The sequence below is a fragment of the Colias eurytheme genome, chromosome 12 (assembly GCF_061535395.1).
Source record: "Colias eurytheme isolate Ceu_HAF_F1 chromosome 12, ilColEury1 Martin Lab GWU primary, whole genome shotgun sequence".
NCBI classification, from domain to species: Eukaryota; Metazoa; Arthropoda; class Insecta; order Lepidoptera; family Pieridae; genus Colias; species Colias eurytheme.
The window spans coordinates 7,730,437-7,742,428 of record NC_142991.1 but is presented as its reverse complement, the minus strand read 5'-3'; the positions used below and the strand labels follow the sequence as shown (position 1 = coordinate 7,742,428).

Genomic DNA, 11,992 nt, shown 5'->3' with positions numbered 1-11,992 from the left:
TAAGTAACTGTTCTTTATTCTTTTTCAAGTTTTCTTGTTCAATTCTTGTTAAAGCTCAAAATAATACTCTTGTTCAGTCAGTAGCATACATAAATTAGCGAATCCCCAAGAACAAGATTTGAAATTTTATAACAAAGATTTCAATAGCAATTGATTGTATGAGACTCCACATTGTCCCATTCAAAGCAAGCCACAAATAAGAAATCGAGAAACGCAACAGAAATTGGATTTTCTTTGAGTTGAGACGGTTGGAAATTGCACTTATTGGTAACATAGAACTAGTCTTTGCTTTAATTTGCAATCGGAATTTTTCATATTTTACTAACCTGGTTATATAAAAATATTATGTTTAAATCGATATTTTGCTAATCCGTTATAGATACCTTATAATTAGGGAACTAGAAAATTATGTATTGAATACTATAGTAAGACGAAAAGTTTTTGATAAGATTTCGAACACGGAAAACTAATTTACTGGAGACTGTAATACGTAGTTTTACGACTACAAGTCACAGCATACAATGGATCAGATAAGAGGAGCTTATTGAAGATAAAATATTATATAAGCTTTATCTATTCTTTTTCAATATTTAAGATTTACTGTCTCACCATACGATACATTTTGAAGTTAGCTTCGTTTTGAAATTTTAGATGAAAACTCTACGGAAAATAAAGAAGCTAGTGGTAGTGGTGGTTCTTTTGAAATTCCCTGAATCAGTACCAGTTAGCTGAAAATATAAGGAAACTGGCAAAGTGGTTTGCGGTTCTTTTTGCACCGGTCCATGATCAACTTTCCGAGCGTAGTGTGAACTGAATTATTGTCGCACTTAATTATTGCATACGGGCACAACTAGGTTTAACCGCTGAACGTCGACAAAAGTAGCGAAATGAAATTTTTAGAGTGCACTCGCTTTAAATGACATATTTATCGCCCGGCGTCAGACGCAGTACCTACACTCGAGACATTCTCCAAATGACATTGAAAAATGCGTTTGTAATGCTTTTAATTTCCAAATTGTGTATTGGATTGTTTGATTATAAACAAGTTAGCGTCTCAACATAACATTATATTACACTCGTACTAGATTTCCGCCCGCGGCTTCGCCCGCGTTTTCCAAGGAAAACCCGCATAGTTCCCGTTCCCGTGGGATTTCCGGGATAAAACCTATCCTATGTGTTATTCTGATGTATAAGCTATATTGTGGTAAAGTTTCATTCAAATCCATTCAGTAGTTTTTACGTGAAAGAGTAACAAACATCCATACAAACTTTCGCCTTTATAATATTAGTAGGATATCTTCCATTCGCCGTGAATTTATATAATGGTTTGGTTCTGTGGCGCACAAGAAACTAGAATGATAGAAACATGATGCATATAATATTGAGCTGATTTTTGGGCACCCGTTAATTATGCATAGTAGTACGATTGTTAATTGTAAATTAATCCTAGTCCAAGTCGTAAATAGTTACAATGAAACTAACCGTGTAGAGGTTAGTTAAATTTCATGTCACAATGTAAAATTAGACAGTAATTGAGAAAATAACGTGATTAGTATGACGTGCGAGCTGTTATCAAAACTGATTAATGTACGAATTAGATACATAATTATATATCATTACTTTTTGCCCTGTACCCTTTGTTATCTATATTTGATAAGTGAGTGTTGTCTGGAGAATGTGTTTATAATAACTGTAAGTTATGATAAAACATATGAATGGATGTATTTTATATGTGTTCATGTAAACGTCGTCGTAAAACTTGTATATGTTTATAGATAAATTATTAACATCAATGAAGATTGAGCCTATTTCAGTGTAAATAAGCTTATTGTGATATGCGGATAATTCAACAAAGCTTGACATGCATAGCAGCATTTCGGACCATGTATATATTAAGTACAACATCAGTTATCTTAAGTACCTTTAAACCGAAAATCTAACACACAATGCTAATGCCCACTCTTGATAAATATATGCACCCAATACAAATACTACTGTAAAACCCAAATATTGGAAGGATTTTCACATAATTGCTTCAATTGAACATCCAAATAGTGATAATTAAAAAAAAGACACTTCAATTAATTTTAAAGTTGATCATGAAAGGATGATTATTTTTGTTCATACTATGTCGAGTATCAGTTATAAGTTATAAGCACAGGTATTGTCAAAAGAAAAGAAAATATAATGTTTTATCCCTTCTATAAGAAATTTCTTTCCGAAATTTGTCTCTAATGTAAACATTAATTTACTTTAACAATATTTTACATACACGTGTTACCTTCGAAGAAAATGGTAGCTTAATGAACTCATAATGCTCGATTTAATATACAGCTTTATCGTAATTGGGATTTCTCAAATGATGTACCATTGTAATAATATTTCGACTAGGCAACTTTTAAGCCTTATGATTTTTATGTATTTTGGAAGATGTAGTGTAAGATAGTTATTATAATAAACTCAGGTTCCTTATTTACAAATATAATATGGTCATGTCATAAAAACTACAAGGTGTAATAATGTGCGAATAGCTTAAGTTATATACCTAAGGGCAGATTTTTCAATCCTTGGTTAAAACTTATTCGTCGAATAATGTATAAAACTACCATTTTAAAAACGTATTCTAATTGCCCGTATTTGACAGTTTACGTGACATTTTTATATTATCGTGTAATACTTTATTGGACGGATAAGTTTTAACCAAGCATTGAAAAATCAGCCCTAAGTTATTTTATATAATGTCGATGCAAAGTACAAACACCATACGTGTTCTATTTAGGTACTAAAAATATATTATTAGATACTGAATAAAAGTTTCGTAGCACATCATTATAATTTAGAAATTACGCTAACGGAACGTTAAACACGGTTCATTTTAAACTTAAACGTGTTTAATATATTATAATCAATATTTTAGCTATTTATAATATTGCTCATCGGTGTGTATCCAGCGTTAAACGAGATAGAATTTAGGTATTTACAAGCGAATAATATTATTTGCATTTGTATTTGTATACGCACATTTCGTAATTAATTTACCATTCACGAATATGGAAATTTAGCGATAATACTGTTTGCAGGGTATTTATAGAATTTACTGTTGTTAGCATATGATTATGTTAATAATATTATTATAATTATTGTTTTTTTGTTAATTCATACAAATTGAAGTTTATTAAAAGCCTTGGAGTAACTCATGAATGAAGGTTTTCATACATATAAATAAAACCGGCCAAGTGCGAGTCGGGCTCGCGCACAAAGGGTTCCGTAGCAGCAAATATAATAAATTACAGTTAAATCAACCTATCTCAAAAACTATAAGAGATACTTTGATCAAACCAAAAATCGTTGAAAGAGTTAATTAGCATGCATCACCTCTATTTTTTTTAGAATTTTATACCCCGTAGTTATAAAAATAGAGGGGGGGGGACATACTTTTTACGACTTTGAGAGCTGATATCTCAAAAACCGTTCACTTTAAGAAAAATGTTTTTTAGAAAACTTTATATCATTTTAAAAGACCTTTCCATTGATACCCCACACGGGTATGTACATCGAAAAAAAAAATTTCATCCCTCAGTTACATGTATGGGGGGCCCCACCCCCAATTCTTTTTTTTACTATTTAGTGTCATATTTTTGTAGCGGTTCATACAACACATATTCCCATCAAATTTCATCACTGTAGTACTTATAGTTTCCGAGTAAATCGGCTGTGACAGACGGACAGACGGACAGACGGACAGACGGACATGACGAAACTATAAGGGTTCCGTTTTTGCCATTTTGGCTACGGAACCCTAATTAAGTGCTATTTTGTGCCCGCATTTGTTAATTTACCATAATACTTAATATTATGGTGCTAATCATAATTAAGATAATGTAAATAGAAATTATAAAGGCAACAACATAAAGGATGTTCAATTTTGATTGATAACCGAATTAAAACTTATGAAAGAAAAAATACTTTACGATACAATTGTTAATATATATCTCGTCCTTTTATTGTATCATACAACAATCATTTAAATCATAGATATGAAATCATTTTCAACCAACAAATCACTAAAATATGTACCTACTTAACACCTAAAGGTGCTCGTTTATGCGATGCACAAATTCCGAGTATTTCCTCCACAATGTTTCCTTCCTTTGTATGACAGAAACAGAATGTTCGCTAGCCAAATATTCGGTGCATGTTTAACTTTTTAACGTGTTATGTACTGCTTTAGTTTCAGCTTTTACACAACTTTTCGATGTTTTGGTTTGTAATATATATTCGCCTTTTTTTTTAGGAAATAGTTAATTTTAGTTTGTGAATAATTAGAAATTATTCACTCGTAGTCGAATCATGGGAAATGCTCTTTCAAATAATCGCATGTTTTAAATGTTTGGAGTCACATGAACCAATAATAATAAAAATTGTAGCATTCTGATTAATCATCAATTAAAAATTAATTTCGACTTTTTCCTATATTAACCCGATATTAACCCTAACCTTTGTTGCCTAATAGTCATATTTTAGTCATAGACCATAGTAGATGTTACACAACCTTACTGGGAAAATAAACTAATTAAACAAGATAATTACAGTGAGTTCTACAATAAGGAAAACTTATTTACGACTGAGATTTATTATGATTTACGATGAGTGAATGAATTCATGCATAGGTACCTATTATATCGTACATGAAAGGAACGACAGCGATTTCTTAGTTTATCATATGATTTCAATATGCAATCTATTGTCCGTAAGAAATATGTTTGTTTATGAATTGACAATTATTTTTTGACATCGATTACGACGTTTACGTTAAAGACTAAAGGTGCACTCACACACATCAGTCACCGTCAAGTCACCGATGACTGATCGGTGACGGTTTGTGTACGTATCCACAAACACCAGTCACCGTCATGTTGTCCGTCAGTCACGTCGCCGGTTTGACTGAATCATTGAACACATACATCGTGTCAGGTTAGTCAGTGATTAGACGTGTGTCACGCTAGAGAACATGTAGCAATTATTGACGGTAGCACGACGCTGACTGAACTGAGACGTGACGGCACCGGGTGAGTGGGGATAAAAGTATGATACATATGTATGGAAAGATTATTTGACGTGCCTGACCGGTGACGTCACTGATAGATTTCGTGCCGGCGACTGTCGTGTGGGAACAGAGTCATACTAGAACTATTGATACATATTTTTTTTTAATCCTGTCCGGTGACGTGCCGTGACGGTGACTGATGTGTGTGAGTGCACCCTAAGTATTATTTTAATATAGAAATTTGAATTGATGCAACAATAAGAAAAATAAAATTCAATTGACTTACCTCGAAATAATAGTCATCATTTGGGTCGAACTTTCCAAAATTGAATTTGGAATCGGGAGTGAATTTAATATTCTTAATATCCACACCTTCTTCTGCAGCTTCTTCTTTACAATTCAGGTATAACTTAATTTCCTTATCGATTGAAACAATAACATCGCGCCATTCATCAACTGTAGTATTCAACGTGAAATATATCGTCTTAGAATGGTCTGGGAATATATTGCTATGTAAATTCATTTCTCCATAATCATCGCCAATGATGGAAAAACATATGCCTAAATTGACGACTCCGTTTGTCACAATTGAGAACAAGCACGATGGTTTTGTTGTATCGAATTTGATAACTGACTGAAGTACTATAGGAGTATCGAGCTGTGTTATAGGTGTTCTTAGTGCATTCAAAGGTATGGAGATATCGTTGTCTGGTTTTAGTTTGTAACTTATTTCACCGTCCTCTGTTTCTGTTTCTTGCGTCCATGACTTATAGGCGTCTAGTTCAGACACGTAGTCTTCATTTAATATATCTAGTAGAATATCGTATTCATCTGAAACAAATACGTTATCTCTAATAATAATATTTCAATTAATATACTGGTAGATTCCTTATAAGTATAAATACATAAATAAATATTTCAGGACAATTTTCATACACGGCACGTTCTGATTCCATACTAAGCTTTCGCTTGTGTTATGGAATCCAGATGGCTGATAACATACAAACATATTATATAATTTTAAATAAATACTTATACACATAATTAACATCCAGATACAGAGCAAACATTCATTCATTCAATCATTTCATTCATCACACAAATATTTGCCCCGGGTGGGAATCGAACCCACGACCTCTGGCTTGGAAGGCAGGTCCACTAACCAACCAAACCAACCGGTCAGTCATTATTACTTATTCTTTATATTTGGATTTTGTGTGATGTGGAAGTAAAATAATTTTGTTGGAACATTGATGTACATAGATAGTTCTCATAATCATATTATATGTTTGAGTACACTAATTTATAAACCACACTAAATCTGTTAAGCAAAGTACGGACTATTGATTTTGAAGTTGATTACGAGCTATTTTTTATATTTTACTTATAAAATTTCCCTGTATAGCACACACAAATACTTCAATGTAATACAATTAATAGATTTGAGTGATTGTCGTGAAAACACGGAATTTTTCGCGGAGGTTGGTGTGTTTCCCTTTTATGCAAATCATGTTTTGACAGATATGATAGATGGATATAAACATTTGAATCGGTGAACAAGTGCGTGTTTTACAAAATATACATGGATTTGTATTACGTAATAATAAATTTGTATTACATAATATAGTATAGTAAATGAAGAGAAATCTTGTATAATAAGATGTGTATTTATAACAGATAGAAATGAACAAAAATATTTACCTGTATAAGTATTCACAGACTTCGTAAATAACCCGCATAAACCAATGTACCTGGAAAAGGAAATGTAATTTTATAACACGCGTGTATAGAATAAATGAAGGCAATTTAAAACCTAAATCTTATCATCAAGTGTCTTAAACAACAGAATATTAAAACTTAATATTACCGGTAAATTTATCGCAATATTTTTTCATCATGTTGTATAATGATAATATATATGATTCTTCATGTAGAAAATTAAATCTTGTTTTTCTTTTATCAAATAAATATTGTACCCTACAGATAAGCTTAAAGATAAAGCCTTATTCAGTCTATACCATTTGTGGCTTAACAATAAGCTTTAAAATACAATGTTGAAGGAGCTAAACCAGTCTCATATGCTCTTATAAAATAATTGTGTCATAGAAACTGTTCTCACAAAAGCTCTCAACCATAACATTAGTAATCCGCTTATTGCATATACCCGTGTAATTAAATTATTATATCTAATATTGTTATCATATTATTCCGTCCGTACAAATATAAGGATTAAGAGATGTGTCCAATCATTTTTATTCGGGAGATTCGGGTCCTGAGGCTGTTTTTATTATTTTGAAAAGGAAAATACAAGGTAATCTTAATATTTATATTGTATTTTCATCTTTTTTATATCATAATACTGTAACTATGAAAAAAAAGCTAAATTAAAAATTCTTAACGTATATAATACGCAATTTATTTATAATACATACTTGACACTGCAAAATTTGACAGTATGAATGAACATGGACCTATATCTATACCTATATCTATATCTATACCTATGCATGCACAGTGGGTCGTCTTGTACGTATTTGCAATACAATAAATATTTGTCCAAACGTATGTGGGTGGTCTTAGATTTATAAGGATACTCACTGACTACATTTCCTATCAACAAGTCTAGATATACGGTCAAAGTATACTACATGATAACAACTAGGTAAAAGTTACCACCTAGTCGAGATACATCTCGACAGACGTTCTGTCTTCACACGTTTAGTCAAACATATTGTAAAGTTTAAATTAGTGGTAAGTTTTCTTAATATTTTTGCGGGGCAAACAAATTTTTTCTTGACCATCCCGCTCCTGACCACAACGAACAAAAAAAGTATTATCGAAATCTTGCCAACCGTTCACGCATTTAATTTAATAACCAATACAATAAATAATGGAAACAGGAATTAATTTTTATTGAGATTTGTTCGTATAGAAGTGTGGAAAGCTAGAACAGGGTCGTATTTGTATTCCACGTAATATAAAAGATTAACTATAATATGCTTAAACGTATGTTGTTTTGTAAAATGAGTCTAGCAGTTGACATTTAACTTCTACACGAAATCGCTTTCATCGTAAATTAAATAACGTGCGCTAGTGTCAGTTAATTGTCTGGAATGCGAATGTCTGCTTTATTTTTAAAAATAAAAGATGTCTCGAAGGCATGTCATGGAAAGTTTGCGCATTGTTAAAAATTTAATACCTAATAATTTTGTTTTGTTAGGACATAGACATTTTTACCTATCTAGATTAATATCTAGTAATAGTAAAACATTTGCGTACCTTAAGTAATGCAATAGTCGAAATAGGATTAGGATTTGATTTTGTAGTTATTCGTATTACAGTAGAAAAGTCTTTCCCTTCTCAATAGGTACATATTATAAATTCGATAATTGATCAAAGCGGGTAGATGTTTGAAGAAAATATTTCAAGGCTTTTTCATCCGAAATAATCTGCGTTATTTATTTGTCACTTTATTTTATTAATTAAAAAAAATAATAATTAAGTAGGTACCTACCTAATAATAATTAAAATTATAAATCAACAACGTGGGCCATTACAACGTAAATCATAATTAAGATTAGGTTTAAAGAAGTGGTAAAACTCTCGTATTAAAAAAATATTTAAAAGAATGATTTGTTATAACTATAAATGAAAATAATAAACTTACAACGAGTCCACGTTCACATTTCACACATTTATTATAATAATTTAATTTTTGTTTCAACAGCACTTTTCAACAAATTACGCGGCAATTTGTAAAAGCATCACAGATAATTAAGAAATTGTAACAATCGTAACAACCACAGATAAAAAAAACCAAAACATTTTTAAATACAAAGGACATAATAATATAATATTATAGGTATGTTACATTCTATTTTTTCTAGATTACAGATTTTACTTTAAAAATATATAATATATTTTAGTAATTTACTGATAAAATAATTCACGCACAATGAAAACACTTTCTATTATAACAAATGGCGCGGTAATTTGCAAAAATGTATCACAGATAATAAATTATAGCTTCACAATAACTACCACAGATTAAACAAAACATTTTGTACCGAAGAACTTTATTACTCGTATTTAATTGGAAATATAATAAAAACAATTAACTCACTTAAATAATTTTTATGTCGACACAACAATTTTCAAAAGAAGGCGCGGCAATTTTAAAAAAATAATACCTATGTGTCACAGATAACCAATGACTGCTTAGCAATGACTACCACAGATACTTAACACAAAATATTTAATTTCAAAGACAAAACTATTACTGGCAATCTGTATTTAAATTAAAAAGAAAGAAAAAAAACTAATGTCAATCACAGACTCTAGTGAAGTTGTGAATAAATTAAATAGATTTTAGTGATAAGGTAGTCGAGGAGATTTCTGCGAATTTGTAGTGTTCATCTGTAATAGTTGTGCATAATAACGTGTAAATCCTATGTTACTGTTTTAAGTGAATGATACATATTATGTAACAACTGGTGATGAACCTTTTTAATAAATAAATAAACACGGGATCATGCTTGCACTGGCTACCTACTTCTTGTGATTGCAAAATTAATTCATTATTTGAAGTACATAATTTAATGTTAATCAGTACATTTTAACAAATTAAATAAGTTTTGATTAAATAGGTAAGTTTTCTCTGTATCTTTTTCTATGTTATTTAATTTTCAAGTGTAGGTGTTGTAACTCTTTAAAGTAACAAACAGTTCTTAGTTTTCGATGGCTCAATGCCTATCTTTACTTTAAAATATTATATAAATCGAAATAGCGTGCTTTTACGTAAAATATTTAATTAATGTATTTATTGTTTAATTATTGTGATCGGGAAGCTTGTAGCATTATGGCAAATGTGTGATTTTTATTTTATGTAGGTAGGTTATTAGTGCATTTAAACTACAAATTTTTATAATTACAACATCATTTCGCGCTATTTCGAGTCTGATAATAACTATTGATAATAATTACATGGCGCATCTAAATATTCAACACTTCGCCCGAAACTAGGTCAGTTACTTATTATAATATGACCTAGAATTTTTCTTTAACAGCACTTCTTTAATGTTGTGATATTATTAGGTACTAAATTATATTTTATTCTTGTATCGTGATGTTTGACATAGTTACTCGTCTAATTAGATTTACAAAACGTTTTGCAAGTTGAGTTTCTGAGTCTGTTTTTGCTATGGGTTAGTTCTAATAACAAGAAGATAACATATTGAAATTGAGCAATGATTAATTAAAAACAATATTAATTCGAAAGTATATCTATGTGATTGATGATGTGTTTTATCGGGTGAGCATAGTAAGGTTGTGTATTGCAGTATCAAAAGCTATAGTTAGTTATAATCTTGGGCAGAATAGTTAAGTATACTGGCATAGTATTGTAATGAGAACTAACCTAACTCTTGTTAATTTTATATTGTATATAATATTGTATATATATTATATACAAAAACATTTGAAATGTTTATTTTACATTGATCGTAACTTGAATTCGGACGGGACACATTCGATTGAATAAAATTTGGTTCCGTATGCGCGAAGTGTTGTCAAGTAAAATGTAATGTTTGTGCTTACTGTAGTCGAGTTATTTGAACATTTGATTTATTTGGGGTATGTTCAGTTCCATTTCTATAGTATGGTAAGTAAAAATAATATTTAATTGTATTATTTGATTAGTATTATTGCCCAATTGCATGAAGTTTTAAACATGGTGCCTTATCATTATTTCTAACATACCTAATCCTGTTAGTAAGTAGCGGTCCACCCGGTCATGTTTACGTTTACTGTCCATAAGAACTATCCTTGTACCTACTTCAAGGAATATAAAAAAAAGAATTAATGAAATCTCTCATTGTAACGGTCGGTAATTTATAAGTACTTATAAATTTCTAAACTAATCCTAAAGTAGGTACCTAAGCATATAATCTTTATAGGACGCTTTAAAGAAAGTAATATTTCTTAAAGAATTGCATTACATCTTTAAAATATAACCTTTTAATGCAGAGTCTTCGTATTAAAAGTAAATAATATGGTTGTAAATCCTGACTTTATTACTTAGTTAAATGCAAAGCATTTTGACGTCTATATCAAGGAGTTAAAGATGAAAATTGCGTAAAAAAAATCTTATGCATAATAATTAGGATCTAGAATTCGCTCTTCAATATCGAAAGATGTTGTAGGGCTTTGTCTGGACACAAATTAATTCAATTTTATTACATTTTGAAACTCGTAAAAATATTTTATTGCATTGAAATTTTTCTAAGAATCTCACTTTCTTTTATAAAACCCGTTAAAATGTATTAAGCGTTATATTTCCATTCATTTATTTTACATATTTTTTGCCTTTTATTAGGATTTTTTGTGTCAATTTACAATGCATTTTTTAAAATCGTTCACCCCGGCTTCGTTAGGGTTGAACGTTTCATATATTCTTTTATTAAAAAAAACCTTGTCACATCTATTCAAAACTATGAAAGAAGTCAACATTATTAACCAATGATTTTTCTCAATAACAAATTCTTAGAAACTGGAGCTATAAATAAAAATAAAAACGAAAGCAATTTAACTATGAATGATAGACACTTATTTTTTAAAATAATTAATAATGACGGATCACTGAAGTCGGCGCCACTCAAAAATGCTGTCAGAAGAAAATTGTAGGCCACCAGCAATACTGACCTAGTTAGAATGTCAACCGTTCAAATAAAATTTAATTATCGTTAAAAGAAAAAGCTTTAAGAGTGTCTCTTGTAATCCTACTAATAATATAAATGCGAAAGTTTTTATGTTTGTTTGTTTGTTAATCCTTCACGCAGAAACTGCTGAAACGATTTTCATGAAATTTGGCACACGTATAAAGGGTAACTTAAATTAAAACATAAGATACTTTTATCCCAAAAATCCTAAGGCAGTGGGAACTATAAG

General features: G+C 30.4%; 1 protein-coding gene across 1 annotated transcript in view; it reads right to left on the bottom strand.

The window, feature by feature from the left end:
• The window catches only part of LOC149904157 (uncharacterized), a 71,089-nt gene that overhangs the window by 31,481 nt on the left and 27,616 nt on the right, over positions 1-11,992 (bottom strand). Inside the window, exons 2-3 of the mRNA XM_090107848.1 lie at positions 6,749-6,798; positions 5,334-5,878 (exon numbers count right to left, since the gene is read on the bottom strand). Coding sequence (XP_089963974.1) covers positions 5,334-5,878; positions 6,749-6,798 — 595 coding nt within the window. The remainder of the gene's footprint in view (positions 1-5,333; positions 5,879-6,748; positions 6,799-11,992) is intronic.